Raw genomic sequence first — 20,505 nt, 5'->3', positions numbered from 1 at the left:
AGAGCAGCCTGGCTTGGTGGAATTCTAGGGCTAGTCTACACTAGGATCACCACAGGGGTGCAGTTGTACTGCTGTAGCGCTACTAGTACAGACGCTTTATGCCGACCAGAGAGAGCTCTCCCATCGGCATAATTACTCCACCTCCCTGAGTGGCAGCAGCTATGTCCGTGGGAGAGCGTCTCCCACGGACATAGCGCTGTCCACATCAGCGCTTAGGTCAGTGTAACTTACGTTGCTCAGAGGGGCAGCTTTTCCACACCCCTGAGCTACAAACTGTTTCGAAGTAAGCACTAGTGTGTACAAGCCCTAACTTTGGCCAGCCTGAACTGTCTTAACCGTCTTAACCTTTGCTTCTCTACACTAACCTAAGGAGTTCCTGATGCTATATTCCAGTTGATTAATACACCCTACTCGGTTTTGAAAAGGCTGCCTAGTCTTGCTGCAGACACCTACAGATGTACACTGAGGGGTAAAAGTCTCAGAACAGGAGTCTCCCTCAGTTGGGACTCACTATTCAGTGACCAACCCTTGTGGAAAAGTGTGATCTGTTGGCCATCTGGCATATAAAGGGATACTCCCAGAAGACTGCCTAAAGGCCAAGACATCCTGTACATCCGTGACAATAGGTTATATCTTGAATACAGAACACATTGAGATAGTTCTCTAATCAAGGCCCTAATCCTATGATGGAATCGAAGCAGGTGGACTTTTGCATTAGCACTGAGCCCGTGAAGCCCATGTTGCTCTATATGGGCACACAGGTCTGCTCATACTCACCCTGTGTGTGATCTGTCCCTAGGGCACTGCCTGAGACAACTGGCAAGTCTTTAATGATGAATGTTGAAATTGGGAAGTATGCTACTAAATACGATATTAAGATTGGAGGTGTGATTTATTACCTAGCAATGTAACCAGAGAGTGTCCCTCCCTCTTTAAATACCTTCAGGGACTCCTCTCTCTCCACCATATCAAGTTCCAACTTCTAGTCCTCACCTTCAATGCCCTGGATTGATCCACTGTCTTCTCCTCATTCAAGTCCCTCCTTAAGATCACTCTGCACCAACACCTATGAGATATTAGATGACCAAAACATCTATTTTGTTTAAAATAAATATATCTGCTCCTCCATGCTATGCTTGCCAAATAACCATGTAATCATTCTGGTTACCCTCTTCCCAAAATCCTCCGCCGACTATCTTGCTACCCTCTTTATTATGTCATGGGTAACTAGGACCTTCTGGGTTGCAATCCAGAAGTAGTGAAGGGCTGTTTCACCCCTGCCCTGCAACCTTGGGTGTCTCATAGTGCTTTGCAGAGGTAACTTCCAACTTGGGTCATTCACAAACAGCCTGCCAGCAATCAGATCACATCTGGAGTTCCATCTAGAGCTACAGCCCTGGTTCAGCACCTCTGCAACCTGTCAGTACATACCAGACATGCTGTGGCTTCCAACAGCCTTGGTTACCACATGCAGAGTTACCCCAACCCGCTCCCAGATTTTCCTAAAACATGTCTGCTCTGCACTGTCAAGCCCTCTCCTGCACAGTCCAGATATATTAGGTATATTGCCCTTCTAACGGGTCAATATACAGCAATTTGCCACTTTCAGTGAAATTGCCCACACAGTTCACAACACTAGATTAGTTTTGATTAAACAATAAAACAAGTTTATTTAATTACAAAGAGATAGGTGTTAAGTGAGTACAAGTATTAAGGCATTAAATAAAAAATGTTTACAAGAAAAATAAAGATAAAATGCTTTCTAGTCCTAAACTTAAAGTAGACTTTGTTCAAGGTGACATTCTTACCACAGGTTTTCAGTGGCACTGCTGACCAAGTTTCAGTTCAGGATCTGCTCCCAAGGTCTCTTAGATGTAAGAGGCCAAGGGACAGGAAAAGATAACTTGAGGTGTTTTTGCCCCCCACTTTTATAGTTGAGTCACCCTTTGAAAAGCACTTTCTTGAGTGTGACCCCTAGTTAAAATTCTCTCTTGCTGAGAGCACGGAGACATGGAGTCTGATGGAGAAAGAAGGCTTCATGCTGTTTCTTTTCACCCGTGTATGCTGTTGCCGGCAAAAATGTAGATCTCTTTGTTCCTGCCCCCTTCCCTTGCCAAATAATGGCCACCTGATAGATCATAGCCCATCGGCTTTGATGACACCTGACTAGGGGCCTCAACTTGTCCTTTGTCTTAGGAAGAGAGACTCACTCACATCCCAGACTTGTCTGGCAAACACACTTCAGTCATGATTTCATCTCATGCTCATAATTTTACATATAATGTTACTATACACATTTCACCATGATATTATTGGCCAGCAGGTTATTAGTTTTCAAATGGTACCTTACAAGGCATATTTTGTACAAAGATTACTACTATAGTGTATAGGGTGTGAACACAAGGGTGCATTCTGTCACAGTAACATTTTCAGAAGTGCCTCTGACTTAGGAGCCCTTGTTTTATTTTTAGAAGTGACTTAGGTGCTTAGAAACCTCCATCTCATTGCAAGTCAATTACATTTATTCTCCTAAGTGTCTACAGTCTGGTCTACACTACAGAGTTACTTTGATGCAAGACCATTAAATTTACAAAGGACATAAATCTATTTTGTCTATTCTGCTATGGTAAATGTAATCATACAGTCTTCAGCATTATGAAAATTTATCTTTTAATGTCTTTTTTTATACTCAGATTATGGTCTTGTGATGTCATGTTCTTGGGGAGGAAAAAAGTCACTAGTGATTTTACAATGATATTACCAGTATTTCTAATTTTTTGGTATATTATCACCTCTCACTTTTTTGCAATCCAATTAAGAAGACTTAATTCACTTTTTACAAGTATTTTGTTTTAGATCACAGATGTGACCATTTTTCCAGTCCCTTTCTTCAAACAACAGAACATGAGAGAACCCCAAAGGCCCCATCACTACAGAATTGTTTAGGGCCTATGCACTGCTCCTTGTCGACTTCTAACACACACATCAATAAAGTTAATCATAGAAAAGTTCATCAAAGAGTTCATCAAAGAATTTGTCCTTAAAGCAAATACCTTTATTCACACTGAACTTGTGCCAAACAGGATAGGTTACTGTTTTACAATAAATAAACTTTGAACACAATAACATGTTTTGTAACTGGTGAACTTTCACACTGATAACAGAAGGTACAGTATTTTGCTTCTGCATTACCATAACATGTAGTCATGATTTTCCTTGGTGTCCCTCTTTAACCGCACAATGTGCTCAGTGCAGTAACACACACACCTCTGGCTCTGTTCAACACATGTATTTAACTGATACACTTGGACAGGCAGATTACAGATGTTGTCATAGACACTAAGGTGATGGGTACACTAAAAACAGGTAAGATACCAAAAACTAGGAGCTTTGCCTACCTTATGGGCAATCATCCTTCCCAGCATTTCTAGGATGGATCCATCTTTTGAAGGATGACCCTACCTACCACAAACAACATTCACAGCTCCCAAAGTCATTCTTAGAGCGACCTAAATCAGTGGTTCTCAACCCTTCCAGACTACAGTTCTCCTTTCAGGAGTCTGATTAGTCGTGCATACCCCAAGTTTCACCTCACTTAAAAACTACTTGCTTACAAATATCAGACATAACAATACAAAAACTATGACTGAAAAATGGCTCACTTTCTCATTTGTCTGTATGAAATTTTAGTTCGTCCTGACTTTGCTAGTTCTTTCTATGTAGCCTGTTGCAAAACGGGGCAAACATCTAGATAAGTTGCTGTACCCCCTTGCAAGACCTCCGAGTTACCCCCAGGGTTGAGAACCACTGAGCTAAATGACAGCTCGCGTCACACAGTGGCCGTGCCCGCCATGACTCGCCGCCCCGGCCGCGCTGATTTGGAGCGTGGGGTCCCGGGAGAGGAAGGGGGGGTTGGGGAGGCAGCCGCAGCACAGGAGCGGGGAGACCGCCCCCACCCGGAGACCCCCCCTGCAGGCTTACCTGTACTGCCTGGCGGTCAGCGCTTCCGGGGGCTGCACAGGAAACCCGGCCAAATGGCGGGAGAGGTATTTCTCCAGGGCTCCCTGGTCAAACCTGTGCTGCTCCCTCACCGCGGTGGTGCCCGGCTCAGCGGCCATCTTCCGCCCCTCGGCGCGCCGCGGCAGAGCCCCCGCCCCGGCCCACGTACGCTAGCGGCGTAACCACACCCCCTCCCCCTCATCTACGCCAGGTGTCACCCCTCGCCCGGCATACGCTGTTGGCGCGGACAGTCCCCTTGCCTTTGAGGCCCCTCCCCCGTGGGCAAGGCTCGGGTAAGTTGCCTGAAGTTGGGTGGTGCAGGGTGAAGGGGTCTGGCCAGCTCTGCCGTGCCAGGGAGTAGGACGTCAAGCGGTAGCGAGAGCAAAACCAGCTCCTTCACCACTTCTCGGAGATGCCAGGTGTGTGGCTGACAGGCAGTCACAGGTGCTGGCACCTGTGTGTATGTCACAGCCAAATTTTGTCACAGCCACATTTGCAAGTGTTCCGACCAACTGTAGAGCTGATTTGAAAAAAAAAAAAAAAGAGGTGAACATTAATATAAAATGTGAACACTTCAGTCTTTTTGATTGTTTTCATTCAGGTTTAGAAGATTCCAACACTAGCTCTAGCCAGAGCATTTCATGTGCAATCACATTGTGACATGCGAATGACAGCCTGGTTGCAATGTATCACAGACAGCCACGAGGTGACTTTTAACTCACAACTGCATCACAGCAATCCTATTGTGATGTTTAACCTACAACCATGTCACGTGAGTGAAAACCATGCTGAAACATCAGCTTGCAAGCCTGCTGTGTGATGTTTAAATGATAATCATGTTGTGACATCACACTCTTGTGCATTATCCTGATTTTTATCACAAATCTTGCTATATTTGGGGTTTTCCTTAAATCTCCAAATTCCGGAGTCAAGTGGTTGCATAAGAATTGTGGCCTTCGCTTAAAAATGGAAGTTTCTAGCCCTCATGGTTGGTCTGAAAGCATTGAAAATGTGAACCTTAAAGTCTCAAAAACCAGACGACAAATATAAAGAACGCAAAATGTATTATTTTGTAAAATCTCTTTACTTTTCAGTTAAATTCCTGATTTTTAGGGGCTTGACTCAAGATTTTTTGAATGCTTAGGGCTGGTAATGCAGGATATTTTGAATCAAAAACATGCCACAGATGGACCATCAGTGTTTATAATAACTGTGTATTCCCCATAGGGTGTCTACCTTCAAAGTAAAAAGCAGTGTCTGTGCCTCCTGTACAGTGCAGTGCATATATCGTCTATAATACCGTGCCTGTGGCTTCCATTATCCTAAATAATGCTTTATGTATGTCTCCTGTACAGGGCAAAATATCTCTGTTCCTCTAATGCAGTGCCTCTACGCGTTGTTATTATGAGATGCAAAGGTTTGGGCTCTGACTTCAGCGGGGCAATCACCAGCATTTATTTGCTATTTATTGGTCGTTATTATTATGATAATCCGTCGTGCACGCACCAGTAGACTCGCCACCCCCACCCCATTGCCCCCTGCTGCTCGGGCTCTTTTGTGCCCGGAACTCTCCTCGCGGGCTGGGTTGCGGCGGGGAGGACTCTGGCTGTGGGGCTCCCAGCCGGAAGGCCCCCGGCTGTGGGGACGTGTCTCTGCGCTGCCGGGCCGAGCGTGTGGCCGTCGCGAGCCGCTGCCATGGCGTCGGCCAGTCTGGTGGAGAAGCTGCAGCTCCGCGTGCGGGAGCTGGAGGAGGCGCTGGCCAGGGAGCGGGGTGGCGGGCAGGGCCAGCGGGCTCGCATCGAGAGGATGAGCCCGGACGTGACCGACTCCAACCCCTACAGGTGACGGCGGGGGGAGCTGCCCTGTGTGGGGGGCACCTGCCTTTTTGGGGTGGAGGGAGCTGCCCTGTGGGGCGGGGCAGCCATGTGGGCGTGGGAGGAAGGGACAGCGCTGCCACGGGCCGGGCGGGGAAGGGGCCCTGCGATATGGGGACAGTGGGGACAAGCCTGGCACGTAGGGGTTTGGGGGTGGCAGGGAGGGGTGCTGCCACATGGGGTGTTGTTATGAAGGAGGAGGAAGAGAGCAGGAGCGAGCACTCTCCTCCACTTTTATTGAGACTGCAGAGAGTTGCCGTATGGCGGCTGTCTGTTGTGCAGGGGATTTGTGGGGAAAGGGAGGCTCCCTATACTGTGTGGGGAGGGGACGGTCTGACCCCGACCTCTGTTTAGGAGAGGCTATTTATTAAGCAAATTAAGACATCTGCCCCAGTTTCATTCACTGAGAAGTGGTGCGATGTGCCACTCCACTCCATCCCCCCGAAACCCTACCTGTCTCTTGGTGATGAATTAAAGACTGTTTTGTATTTTCTGCCTTTACGACTGGAGTATTTTACTCTGAGTTACTTATGGAGAAGTTACTCATAAGGAATTAGTATACAGTACTTGGGAGGAAATGGGAATTGGGACCCTTGGGTTTTTTCCCCACTAATTTACTTTTGCGCATTGGGTCATTTAGAGCTTGATTATCAGAGGTGCTGAGGCTCTACAGTGCCTAACTTGTGGATTTCAGCACTTCTGAGAATCAGTCCCATAACCTTTCTGTGCCTCAGTTTGCCCTGGGATTAAATAATAATATATAGATTTAAAATAGTCCTTCTTTAGGAACACTTCAACTTGTAATACTTTGCACTTATACAGCAATAAAATAATAATATAGAGTAGATACAGTACTTTTTGTAAAGCACTCTGTTATCCTCTATAAAAAAGTGCATATTAGTGCAAAGTATTACTATTTAAAACATTTCAGCAGCAGGATTGTGCTTAATCCTCTCCATTCTAGTTGTCCTCACAACCTTAAAATAGCTCAGTCCCTCCAAATTTCTCTCATAGTCCAGTATTGGAGTTTAAAGGTTGTTCTCCCTGAAAGCTTTTGTTGTTCTGTTTTTTAAGGTTATCAGATGTTATCAGGGTGTTAACCTGGCACCTGGAAAGCAGTTATTGCAGCCACATTAGTCCTCAAAATGATTGAAAGTGTGTGTGTGCATGCGCACGTGTATACACACATCACATCTTATCCTTATCCTGCAAACAACAATAATGTGAATAGTCTCATTTGTTTCAGTGGGACTGTTCACACTAATAAAGTAAAGCATGTAAGTGCTTGCAGCATTGGGGCCTTAGTGTTCTATGCATAGAGATGGGTTTCCATTCTCACTTAGTACATGTCCATTTAGCAGTTTTAAGTGTAATGAGCGCAGTGGTCTTCAGTTTATTCATTAGAAATCTTTAGAAACTCAGTATGCAGAAGAGTTAAAGACATGTTTTACTGAAGCTAGCAGGAAATGTTTTGGTTTTTTCCCCCAAGCTGCTGCTTACAGAATGTGATGGTGATACTAGTGGGTTGGTTGCATGATATAGTGATATTGGGGCTTTCATTCTGAAATGTGCCTAATACTTCAACTTTCTGAAATGCATAAACCTTAGAAATACAATTGGAAAACAAATGAAATAAATGGAAAATAATATAAATTAAGGGTCTCAAATTGTTCTTGATAACAGCTAGCTACAAGTGGGAAATTTAATTATTGTAATCCGCTTTAGCGACTACTTACTATTAGATTTCAGGGAAGAGATTATAGTATCTGGTGAGAAATATGACAGTTTATGTTAGTGTTGATTTCAAAGCCATTAACTAATTTTCTTTGCTTTTGAATTTATCAACATTATTATGTTTATTTTCAAATAAATTACCATTTTACCTTAGTCTCAGTCTTCCAATCGCTAGTACATCTTTAATTGTTTGCTTAAACTTTACTTTTTAAAAAAAGTGTTATCTTAGCCCTGGTCTACATTGGGGGAGATCGATCTAAGTTACGCAACTTCAGCTACGTGAATAAAGTAGCTGAAGTCGACGTACTTAGACCTACTCACTGCGGTGTCTTCACTATGGTGAGTCGACTGCTGCTGCTCCCCCATTGACTCTGCCTGCATCTCTCATGGCAATGGAGTACAGCAGTTGACGGGAGAGCGCTCAGGGGTCGATTGCCGCCCGCCGATCCGGCAGGTAGTGTAGACCTACCCTTAGAGGAGTACTATGATAAAACTGAATATATTCATATTCTGAATCTTTTTCTTTTAGATACCTTAGTGAAGTAGTGTAAATCTAAATATTTCTGAAATAAAATTATAGATGCTAATCCCTCTTATGTGTCCTTTCTCTGTAATCAAGAATTCCACAGCATTTACTATGTAACTGTTAATTCTATTGTGAGCTCCTCTGGGGCTTGTTCTTTGTTATTGTACTCTTTCAACTTTTTACTGTTGCTCAAATAATTGTATCTCAAAGTGATTTTGAGAGAGCTTTCCTTGACTATGTTGGATGGTTTATTTATTTATTTGTTTTGTTTTTCCTAGTCGCCTTATGGCATTAAAACGAATGGGAATTGTGAAAGATTATGAGGTATGATTATATTTGTTTTAGAAAATCGTTTTTACTTCCTCTCATGAAGTCTACTTTGTAACATACTAATCTGTATTTATTTTTCTTGACACAGAAAATCCGTACCTTTACGGTAGCAGTAGTAGGTGTTGGTGGAGTTGGCAGTGTGACTGCTGAAATGTTGACAAGATGTGGTATTGGTAAGGTAATATACATTTTCTTCATGTACCAGTAAACAGATGAACTAGTCCTATATATAATAGGTACTGGCAAGATGGATTTCTTGTTTGAGTCTGCACCAATGTTAAAGTCAGCTGAAGCAAACAAAAGAGTAATACTGACAAAAACATTGAAAGTGATGAGTCTTCTGAGGTAGCTTGTTCTCTGTTCTCTGCCCTTACCTAGGGCCTAGTCCTCTATGTTGCAGACCACCCTCAGCTGGGTGCTCCACACTCTGCAGGATCAGGTTCCTTCTGTATTGCTTTTAGTTCAGCCATAGAAGGCAGTAAAGGGAAAAAAGCTGTTAATAAAGATGGGAGGGTGCATAATGCAGAGAAGGAAGATGGAGCACTTCTGTTTCTCATAAAAACAAGAACAAGGGGACATTCAGTTAAATTGAGAAACAATGAATTTAAAACAAATAAGTGGACACAGTTTTTCACACAATGCACAGTTAATACGTAGAACTCATTGTCACAAGATATAGAGGCTAAGAGCTTAGCAGCAGGAAAAATTAGATTTATACGGGTAACGAGAACATCCAGAGTTAATATAGTACAGGATTTTTTAAGTGTAAGAAGGGATCTAAACATTCATGCTTCAGGGGAAAAGCTAACCTCTAACTCTTCATGGTTAGGAAGAAACTTTCCTTATGAAGAGGTTATTCATAACTCATCCTAATAAGCATGTTATATCATTTACATAAAATAGCTAGAGACATAAAGGGTAACAAGAAAACATTCTACAAATACATTAGAAGGAAGAGCAAGAACAAGGTAGGCCCAGTACTGAATGAGGGGGAAAAAACAATAACAGAAAATGTGCAGATGGCCAAAGTGCTAAATGACTTTTTTGTTTCGGTGTTCACCAAAAAGGTTAGTTGTGATTGGACGTCTAATGTAGTAAATGCCAGTAAAATGAGGTAGGATCAGAGGCTAAAATAGGGAAAGAACAAGTTAAAAATTACTTAATCGAGTTAGATGTCTTCAAATCACCTGTGCCTGATGAAATACATCCTAAAATACTCAAGGAGTTGACTGAGGAGGTATCTGAACCATTAGTGATTATCTTCGAAAAGTCATGGAAGACCGGAGAGATTCCAGAGGACTGGAAAATGGCAAATAGAGTGCCAATCTATGAAAAGGGAAATAAGGACAACCCAGGGAATTACAGGCTAGTCAGCTTAACTTCAGTACCCAGAAAGATAATGGAGCAAATAATTAAGCAATCAATTTGAAAACACCTAGAAGATAATAAGGTGATAAGTAACAGTCAGCATGGATTTGTCAAGAACAAATCATGTCAAACCAACCTAATAGCTTTTTTTGACAGACTAACAAGCCTTGTGGATGGGGGGGAAGTGGTAGATGTGGTATATCTTGACTTTCGTAAGGCCTTTGATACTGTATCACGTTACCTTCTCGTAAACAAATTAGGGAAATACAACCTAGACGGAGCTACAGTAAGGTGGGTGGGTGCATAACTAGTTGGAAAACCGTTCCCAGGGAGTAGTTAGTTATCAGTGTTTCACAGTCAAGCTGGAAGAGCATATTGAGTTGGGTCCCGCAGGGATCACTTCTGGGTCTGGGTCTGTTCAGTATCTTCATCAATGATTTAGATAAAGTAATGGCTGAGAGAGTACACGTATAAAGTTTGTGCATGATACCAAGCGGGGAGGGGTTGCAAGTGCTTTGGAGGATAGGATTAAACATCAAAACGATCTGGAGAAATGGTCTGAAGTAAATAGGATGCAATTCAGTAAGGACACATGCAAAGTACTCCACTTAGGAAGGAACAATCAGTTGCACACATACAAAATGGGAAATGACTGCTTAGGAAGGAGTACTGAGGAAAGGGATCTGGGGGTCATAATGGATCACAAGCTAAATATGAGTCAACAGTGTAACACTGTTGCAAAACAAGTAAACATAATTCTGGGATGTATTAGCAGAATTGTTGTAAGCAACACAAGAAGTAATTCTTCCGCTGTACTCTCCACTGATTAGGTCTTAACTGGAGTATTTTGCCCAAATCTGGGTGCCACATGTCAGGAAAGATGTGGACAAATTGGAGAAAGTCCAAAGAAGAGCAACAAAAATGATTAAAGGTCTAGAAAACATGACCTATGAGGGAAGATTGAAAAAAATTGTGTTTGTTGAGTTTGGAGAAGAGAAGACTGTGAGGGGACATAACAGCTTTCAAATACATAAAAGGTTGTTACAAAGAGAAGGGAGAAAAATTGTTCTCCTTAGCCTCTGAGGATAGGACAAGAAGCAAAGGGCTTAAATTGCAGCAAGGGTGGTTAGGTTGGACATTAGGAAAAACTTCCTATCTGTCAAGGTGGTTAAGCACTGGAATAAATTGCCTGGGGAGGTTGTAGAATCTGTCATTGGAGATTTTTAAGAGCAGGTTAGACAAACACCTGCTAGGGATGGTCTAGATCAGTGGTTCTCAACCAGGGGCCGGGGGGCCATGAGCAGGTTTCAGGGGGTCTGCCAAGCAGGACCAGTGTTAGACTCACTGGGGCCCAGGGCAGAAAGTCTAAGCCCTGCCACACAAGGGTGAAGCCTGGTGCCCTGAGCACTGCCACCAAGGGCTGAAGTAGAAGCGTGAGCAACTCAGCCTTGCGGGGTGCCCTGTGACGTGGGACCCCGGGCGGCTGCCCTGCTTGCGGCTACTTAACACCGGCCCTGGCTTTTTTATGCAGAAAAAGAGTTATTGTGGCACAGGTGGGCCATGGAGTTTTTACAGCATGTTGTGGGGCGCCTCAGAAAGAAGAAGGTTAAGAACTCCTGGTCTAGATAATACTTAGTCCTGCCATGAGTGCAGGGGACTGGACTAGATGACCTCTCGGGGTCCCCTTCAGTCCTGTGATTCTATGATTTCTTCTGAAGCAGCTGGTAATGGCCTCTGTCTAAGACAGGATACTTGACTCTTTGGTCTACTGACCTGATAAGAATTGACGTATCAGATGTTCTTCTGTATTAGCTAGTCATTCAAAATAAGTAATTGTTATCTACACGCTAGAGTTGCAACTCAAAAATACAATCAGAAATTAGCTTGAAATAATCACATGTAGGAATGTCAAAAGAACAGTCACTAAAGTTAGTGTCTGTTGATGTGGATAATCTGCTGAATGTTCTGCTTATCTTAGATAAATGTGTTCTGTTAATCATCATTCTGGTGACTTGATCTGAACAGTTTGGTGTTCTCAGGTCTTAGTGACCAGTAGTTTAGGGCCCAGTCCTGCAGTCCATACACCTCCGTAATGGTTTGCACGAGTTGACTCAGTAAAATGGATGGAACTACTCACGTGTGTTTCTAGAATCAGGGCCTGTCAGTTTGCTGTTTATAATACCAACATGGTGTTCATCAGCAGAGACCCATTGAAAAGTCATATATATTATTATAATCTTCATTGTAGCTGCTACTGTTTGATTATGACAAGGTGGAGTTGGCGAACATGAACAGGCTCTTCTTCCAACCCCATCAAGCTGGACTAAGTAAAGTGCAGGCAGCGGAGCACACTTTGAGGTATATAGCGGGGATCAAATATGTTTAACATGGGATGTTAATTCAAACTCAGACATTTCACTGTACAAAAAAACCCACAACAAAGTAGCATGTTCATATGGAGTCAAAGGACTGACCTGCACTAGAATTTTTGCTGGTATAATGTAGGATATTTTTTGTTTGTTGTTGTTTGTTAATGACATTTTTACACTGGAAAAACCTTAGTGCAGATGCAGTTAGACCAGCAAAAAGTGATTTTGCCAGTAAAGCTTTTCATTCAGAGAACTGGCATAAGCTACACTATGCTAGAAGGGTTTGCCAGAATAGCTATACTAGCTAACCTTTTCTAAGCTAAAGTGTGTTTCTAAAAACTCCAGCAGTGCTTGGGATTGGAGGAGTTGAGGGAGTTCTTTGAGGTTGTTAATGCATTCATTATCACTGTTGACTGATTTTATTTTCTTTACAAGGAATATTAATCCTGATGTTCAGTTTGAAATACATAACTACAATATCACAACAGTGGATAACTTCCAACATTTCATGGACAGAATAAGGTAAAATGTTTTGAGAAACACACACGACTTCTTTTGATGTTTGTTAGTAAATAAAGTCTAAAATACTCTATTAGCTTCATAATTTTTTTAAACGTTAGGCCTCCAACTGGAAAACAATCACATTTTATGTCAAATATATGTATATAAACACACTTTTTTGTTTCCTAGCTCTGTTATTCAAGTAGATCTTGGTAAATAGCAGTTACTTTTGTCTCACTTTAAATTAAATTTGTTCCATGTTTATATTAGTGTATTTTTAGCTTTCCAGCCAAATTAAAGATTCCATATGTTGTCATACTTCTTTAAAAAGACATCAAATTGCACAATCCCTTCTTTTGAGTATCTTGACTCTCATTTCCATTGAATATAACACCATGTAATTAATACCTCAGAAATTTGTTCTGAAATGACTGCGGATATGTTATGCAAAGGGAAACCATTAGGGGAAATAAAAATTTATACTACATTTCTTAAAATTTGTAAGAGGTGCAAATTATGCCCAGTGAAATTTCCTTTAGTCTGAAATATCCTCTTATCTGAATCTCTTATGACTCCTCCGATGACCTCATTTTTAAGGACTGCCTTTTTACTTAATTCTACGGATGTCGCTGCACATTTTGGATAAACAGGGTTTTATTGAATTGTTTGAGACTCTGTGAGTGTTAAATAGGATTCAGACTATTTTGTTAGATAGGAATATATTTCCCATCAATTTATGTAATGAAAAGAATGAAATATCTTTACTACAATTTTAATAATGTGTTTTGCAAACCTTCCTCATGTAAACTGTGGTATTTACTTTAGTTATGGTGGGTTAGAAGAAGGGAAACCTGTTGATCTTGTACTGAGCTGTGTGGACAACTTTGAAGCTCGTATGGCAATTAACACTGTAAGTACAGCACCTGAGGTCTGCGCATACACTTGCAGGTTTGCTAATATATTCTTCCATTATTATTATTATTTACAGAAGTTATGTGCACCATAAAGAAGGCAAAACCTTGTTAAGGAATCTGTTGCTATATGTGAAACTAAGGAAATGTGGGGAGGAAATGAGCTTTTTATTCAGTTCTTGGAGCATAAAGAGTAGACGTAAAACAGGTTTCATGTGATAGTAGGTAATGGTTAGTAAAGGAAAAGTGTATTTTTCGTTAAATTTTATTTGTATTGAGTCATCTTGTAAACCCTGTCTAAATTCACTAATGACTTTCTTTGTATAACTATCCTATGGAAAATTTGATAAGAATCGTTATATTTTTATGTACATTATTAAGGCAGTATACAGTTTTTACTGTGCAGTTTCCCTTCACAGTTGTAACAAATACAGTGTATTTTCCAAAACACACATTTTTGTTGCCATCCACCTGCTAGCTTGATCAGCATGTGTATATATGATGCATATAATTGTATAAATATAATAGATCCATGCTTGTGTGTGTAAAATAAACATAATTAAAGGGAGAAAACAGTAAAGAAATGGAATAGAAAATCCTAATAAACACCATATTAGACTCCTGGGCCCTGATCTGGCAATTGTGAGTTGGAGCCCTGTACATGTGCAGAGCCCCATTGATTTTTATGACGCTCCAGACAAGTGCAGAGATCTGCCCTCCCGAATCCAATACCCATATTTGGACTTCAGTTTTTATTATTGTCACTAAAACAAGGCACAGAAATAGTTTATAGTAATACCTCTTTTTTAATCTGACAGTTCGTTTTTCTTCTGGCTTAATGGGTAAAAGTCACAGATTCATCAGTATAATGCATGATTTCTAATAACCTTTTGCAACAAACTTCTGCAGTGTTATTTTATTGTAACTCTTGTGTATGTTTGTTCTTTCAAGGCCTGCAATGAGCTTGGACAAACATGGATGGAATCTGGAGTGAGTGAAAATGCAGTCTCAGGACATATACAACTTATCATACCTGGTGAATCTGCTTGTTTTGCGGTATGCAATCCTTGGCCAAGGGGTCCTTTTCTGAAATCTGGGAGTTTGTGCTTTTTAAAACAGGATGTGTGGTGTGAAACTGGTATTTCAAGGCTATATAGCCACAACTTGTATTAGTTCAGAGTAATTCTGGTTATTGCCTTTGTGTGGTCTGAGGTTTTTATTTGTTTTGTTTAATGAGAGGTTTTTTTTCTCCTCCCAGTGTGCTCCCCCGCTTGTAGTTGCTGCCAATATTGATGAAAAAACATTAAAACGAGAGGGAGTTTGTGCAGCCAGCCTTCCTACCACTATGGGAGTAGTTGCGGGGATTCTTGTACAAAATGTTCTGAAGTAAGTTATTTGAATGAACTTCTGTGACTAGACCTACAATATCTTGATATAAAGAATCCATCAGGCTTCTTTCTGATAATTTTAAGAGCTTCACATCTTCAGGACTTTATAAGCTTATGAGATGCGTGATCTTTCTTTCCCAGTGACAGATCTGCCTCTTTCATACACTGTCATGTGCAAAGGCGTTTGCTTAAAGGAGTTGATACCAAGATATGTGATACGTGGGTATATCTACACTGTAAAACAAAACCCTACTGCAGTGAGTCTCAGAGCCTGGGTCAACTGACTCAGGTGCTATGCAGCTAAAAACAGCAACGTAAATGTTCCTGCTTGGGCTGGAACCCATACTCTGAAACCTGGGGGAGGGGGCTGGGTCTCAGAGCCCAGGCTCCAGCCTAAGCAGAAAAGTCTACACTGCTGTTTTTAGCTCTTTAGCGTGACCCCAAGTTAGCTCAGGCTCTGAGACTTGCTGCCATGTTTGTTTTTCCCCTCAGTGTAGACGTATCCGAGTCACTGAACTTTTTGTTTTGCAGCTACCGTTTCCTACAGATCGTTTCAAGTGCTCATTCGCGATACTTGGTTTTTTATTCATCTTGAATTACGAAGCCTTGAAGAACGTCAAAGTAGCAGAAAAACGTCTTTGTTTCCTTTGCACAAAGCATGGGAAGAGAATTAGTCCTGCATAGTTTCTGTTCAGTGATGCCAAACAACTATAAATATTTTTACTGTATAGTAAAATTTTCTACAAGTAATATCACATACTCCAACTGTTCAAAGAACTATGTCTACGAGAAATTTTGAACAATTCTGTGTGCATAACTTTATTTCCCTTTCCTTATTTTTAAGTCTGGAAAATAGGATTTTTGTCTCGAGTTTGTGCGCTAAAATCCTATTTTAGACACTCATTCTGGGAATAATTGTCCAGGTGCTGTTAGCTGCAGATGATGAATTAAAAACAATCCAAATCTCGTGAAGTAAAACGGGGTTGTTTTGCCTTCAGCTACAGAGGTATTCCATTGACTTCAGTATATGTTGTGTGAATGCCTTTACGTAAAGGCAGAATTTGGTCCTGTAGTAATAAATATAAGAAATTAACTAATTTTAGTGTGGGATTTCCAAGAGGTCATCCTGGCCTGATTTTGCTCCCACTGAACATTTTTCTTCAGTGGGAGGAGAGTTAAACCAACGTTAATTACTTTTGAAAATTCCATCCTGTCTGAATGGGATTGGACACAAGTAGGGTGGAGGTTGCACCATGAGACATTCTAAACTTACCATTTCCTGGATTTGCAATCAAGTCTCAGATTTCATCTGTGATCCATCTCTCATCTTTATACGTATACAAACACAGGGCCAAATTCTCATGCGGTATAATTCAGGGTAGCTCCATTATTTGATAAAGCTATGCTGATTTACACCAAGTGAGGATCTACTACATAATTTCTGAAGTGGGTATAGGTAATTTTAAAACCAAATACCAGTAATTTAGGATACCAATACAGTATGACGACTGAGGGGTACAAAAAATAACATCTGGAAAAAACATTTAGGCAACTCGCTCTGAATCTGTGAACAAGAAAATACTTCCATTTCACTGCAGTTCTCATTCTGTTTTTCCAGGTTTCTATTAAATTTTGGTGCTGTGAGTTACTATCTTGGTTACAATGCGATGCAGGATTTTTTTCCAACTATGGCCATGAAACCAAATCCACACTGCGATGACAAAAATTGCAGGAAACAGCAGGAAGAATACAAGGTAAAAATCCATCTGATAATGCATGCTGAAGATCTGTGGTAAAGAAAGCAGATCATTCAGAATTGAAGCAGTGTTGACAGGCTGTTTCCTGCTGGTTGCACGAACTTTAAAGTTAAATGATTTGAAATATTTTTAGAAGTATTTGTAGGTTATCTTAAAGTAAGAGGTAAGCAAAGTGACTTATGAAACTTATCACTTTGCAAAAAAACCCCAATCAAATATTTGTCACTTAGGCCCAAATCCTGCAACCTCTTACAGATGTGCTTAACAGTGTGCAAAGATGACATTTAATGGATTTCTTTAAGAAATTATGCTTTGCTTTCTGATGAATAAAGAAGATTTAAACTTATTTTTTATATTATTCAAAATATCAGGAGTGTCACCTTTGGTCTTCCCTGCTTTTGCTCTAAGATTTGTTGAAGGTTTAAAGATGATGTATACTGTAGGCTCTCTTAACCCCTTAATTGAAGGGTGAGAGTGTTGAATATTCAAAGTCTTATTTTCCCCAAAATTTTCATTAGTCATTGATGTTGAATTGGAGGAAGAAATTATTTCAGGCCGCCTTTATACATAGTAAAGGAGCATGCCCTTTTTTTTAATCCTGTGTAGGTCACCCTTAAACGTTTCCTAAAAGGCCATAAACAAACTCTCAAATATTTAGAATGACTTTACTCTCCTCAATCTTTCAACAAAAATAACCACAAATTCATGTTTTTGTTTTGTTTTTTCATGTTCTCTCTTTAGGAAAAAACGGCTGCACAACCAAAACAAGTAGTAGTTGAACAGGAAGAAGAAATAGTGCATGAAGACAATGACTGGGGTAAGCAGTCGCCTCAAACTTGAACGGATACCACCAACAAACTCAGGGAATTTAACTAATCTTTATTAAACACTATCGGTTACTCACATTTTTTCACTTCTAATTAATCTGACAATTAAACTAAATCAATTTTAATGTTTTGATTCTCATACTGAACAGGTTAAAATTTAGTCTCAACACTACAGAAGTATATTTAAGTAAAATATTTTCATTTTATTTCTTTAATCTTGTGAAAATATATATTCATTAGATTTTATAGGATCTTTTATACAAAACTTAAGCTTGGGTCTAAGTTTATCTGCATGTCCCTTTAAATATCTTGTCAACAAATCTTTATTATAACCAAGTTTCGGTAACATATATATAAATTCCCTGTAAGGGCATTAACAACTGAGAGAATTGCTGGGCTGAAACTGTCAGCAAACTTGTCAGATAATTAAATTCATATACTCTTGAAATGGTTACTCTCTGAATATTGTATTTTTAATAAAATGAAAATATAAGCTTACTTTCAGGGAAAAAAAAGTCCTTGCAATGAATGACTTAGACTATGAAAGAGTACCAATAGGGGAGTTGAAAGGCCCATCCCTGGAGCCATTTAAAATACGTTGTACGGAAGATGACTTAAAAGGTCTCTTACTGGATCTACTGTTAAAGTACTTTTTTTATTTTAATAAGCTCTGGTTGCTGCAGTTTTCATCTAATGGTAATAAACAAACTGTAATCAGAGAATCAGAGTTAAATAATTAGTTGGCATTTTGACTTTTTGACACTTAGGTATTGAGCTAGTATCAGAGGTTTCAGAAGAGGAGCTGCAGGCTGCTTCTGGTCCACTTCCTGATCTTCCAAAGGGAATTACAGTAGCATATACTATACCAAACAAGGTAATGTTAAGTCCCCTTTTTTTTATAGATTTATTTAATGACAGTATTAGAAGGTTCTGTATTATGTGAAACTAGTCAACAATGAAAACACTGTAAAGCAGTTGTCTGCTGTATCCTTTGGAATGTACTAAAAAGCATTCAGTTATTACATAAACTGATGAAAATACATGAGTTATCAACTTATTACCATTTGTCCATGGTAAAACTCCATCTGTAACAATTCTAGTAAAATAACTGCATGCCTATACATTCAATCTGAGTATATCTTACAATCAAATTATTATTGCTTGAGTCTGAAGAATAAAATTATTTTAAACAATTTATTAGCTTGAAACTAGTTCTGAGGGCAACAGAAATGAATGAATTTCAGTTTCTCTATTCGTGTTGAGGTTTAAGCACACTGAGGAATTCCCCAGTTGTTTAGGCAGTCAAAACCATTTTTACAAATTACTTTTATCCTTTAAGAAAGAAGCAATCAAATTACCATAAAACTGAAGCTCAGTCTATGGGAGGTTTAACTTCCATACTTATGCATCAAAACCTCATTTTCTTAAATTCTAATCAAAATGGAGTTTACCAATGGATTTTGGGTCAGATGTATAAAACTGTAAATGGCTATGGAATAGCTTATATTGTAATGTTTGGGCCTGATCTTGCAAGAACTCTGTATTCTGAACTCCTTGGGCCCATTATATCCTGTTTTATTCACAGCAAAGAAACTAAATAATTTTTCCCCCTTTTGCCAATAGGAAGAGAATGTTGTAGCTGGGGAAACAGTGGCAGAGTCTGAGGAAAGCCTAGAAGAACTCATGGCCAAGATGAAGAACATGTAGGCAAATGGAATATTGAATTAAACATTTGGGATCTTGCACTAGAGCTGGATCCAGAAATAAGATCCTGTAAGAAATTCCAGTCTTAAAACTTGAACTTTTGGTAAAACAGAACTATAAAAACTTGCAGATGGCATCTCATAACTGTATTCTGGTGTCTATCTATATACTGCTTTAAAATACCAAGTTGTGCTACTGTAAGTTTTCATTTCTCATCATGCTAGGGTCCAAATCTCTAGGGGAAAATTAAAGATAATAGACAAACTGACACAAAGTTAAGCATGGTGCCTGATGTGGAATGATATTCCACATGTTGGCAATATTGGGGTAAATTAAAGGTGGAGTAACCTTGTCTGGATAGAGTGGTTCAGGGGATTGATAATGGAGTCTTTAACACGTACGTTAGTGCTTCAAATGCATACCAGACTTGTGGTAGTTATCATAGATATCCTAGAATATCAGGGTTGGAAGGGACTTCAGGAGGTCATGTAGTCCAACCCCGTGCTCAAAGCAGGAACAATCCCCAATTTTTGCCCCAGATCCCTAAATGGCCCCCTCAAGGATTGAACTCACAACTGTGGCTACTGTTCAATGGGCTATGTTGTCTAAGTTTGTAGCATGGCTATACCTGTTTTGTGGGTAAATGGAAGGCTTCAATCTTTTCATAGGCCATAAATTTCACTAGAAAAATTGTAAAGGGTTGAGTGATTTGTCAGTTTGTGTCACATCCCTATTCTTTCTTAAACAAGTATTTGTGCATACATTGCTTTGTGTTTGGTAGTGGTGTGAGTATGCAGTTGTAAGGCACAAGTGTTTTGGTATGAATTCTTTGTTACCTGATCAATGACTGAGTTGACCAAAACAGCTCCTAACATGTCATCACTGCAGTTGTCAGCCATGTGCTTACATAGTAAAAATGCTTATGACTTATCACTAAAAAAAATTAACTGCACAGGAAATTTCAGTAGTTTCAAAAACACCTACAAGCCTTTCTTTGTTTACTTTTGAAAGCTAAAAGAAAAGGAGTACTTGTGGCACCTTAGAGACTAACCAATTTATTTGAGCATAAGCTTTCGTGAGCTACAGCTCACTCACAGCTCATGCTCAAATAAATTGGTTAGTCTCTAAGGTGCCACAAGTACTCCTTTTCTTTTTGCGAATACAGACTAACACGGCTGTTACTCTGAAACCTTTTAAAAGCTAGTTATTCTAAAATC

At 40.2% G+C, this 20,505-nt stretch overlaps 3 protein-coding genes across 6 annotated transcripts in view; 1 reads left to right on the top strand and 2 right to left on the bottom strand.

Annotated features, from left to right (window-relative positions):
- The window catches only part of ACAD11 (acyl-CoA dehydrogenase family member 11), a 62,661-nt gene extending 58,513 nt beyond the window's left edge, over positions 1 to 4,148 (bottom strand). For 2 of the 3 annotated variants that reach the window (XM_074945558.1, XM_074945559.1), the window contains exon 1: positions 3,982 to 4,148. In XM_074945558.1, coding sequence (XP_074801659.1) covers positions 3,982 to 4,118 — 137 coding nt within the window. In that variant the 5' untranslated portion in view covers positions 4,119 to 4,148. Of the gene's footprint in view, positions 1 to 993; positions 1,067 to 3,981 lie in introns of all 3 variants that reach the window. The other variant, XM_074945560.1, reaches the window with a different exon arrangement.
- A 38-nt stretch (positions 4,149 to 4,186) lies between these two features.
- UBA5 (ubiquitin like modifier activating enzyme 5) lies at positions 4,187 to 19,414 on the top strand. Of its 2 annotated transcripts, none has more exons than XM_074945564.1 (12): positions 4,187 to 4,292; positions 8,412 to 8,457; positions 8,552 to 8,641; positions 12,080 to 12,189; positions 12,636 to 12,722; positions 13,527 to 13,611; positions 14,564 to 14,668; positions 14,871 to 14,998; positions 16,619 to 16,754; positions 17,499 to 17,574; positions 18,352 to 18,458; positions 19,208 to 19,414. In XM_074945564.1, exons 2-12 carry the CDS (start codon positions 8,419 to 8,421, stop codon positions 19,289 to 19,291), a joined length of 1,047 nt encoding a protein of 348 aa, XP_074801665.1. In that variant the 5' UTR covers positions 4,187 to 4,292; positions 8,412 to 8,418; the 3' UTR covers positions 19,292 to 19,414. The 2 variants fall into 2 exon arrangements, with proteins under 2 accessions (XP_074801665.1, XP_074801664.1); XM_074945563.1 differs by lacking the exon at positions 4,187 to 4,292 and adding an exon at positions 5,584 to 5,840.
- NPHP3 (nephrocystin 3) overlaps positions 15,881 to 20,505 on the bottom strand; it is a 52,498-nt gene continuing 47,873 nt past the window's right edge. The window contains exon 28 of the mRNA XM_074945556.1: positions 15,881 to 16,067. Coding sequence (XP_074801657.1) covers positions 15,995 to 16,067 — 73 coding nt within the window. The 3' untranslated portion in view covers positions 15,881 to 15,994. The remainder of the gene's footprint in view (positions 16,068 to 20,505) is intronic.

The sequence above is a fragment of the Natator depressus genome, chromosome 2 (assembly GCF_965152275.1).
Source record: "Natator depressus isolate rNatDep1 chromosome 2, rNatDep2.hap1, whole genome shotgun sequence".
Taxonomy (NCBI): Eukaryota; Metazoa; Chordata; order Testudines; family Cheloniidae; genus Natator; species Natator depressus.
This window is presented reverse-complemented; position numbering and strand designations above follow the sequence as displayed.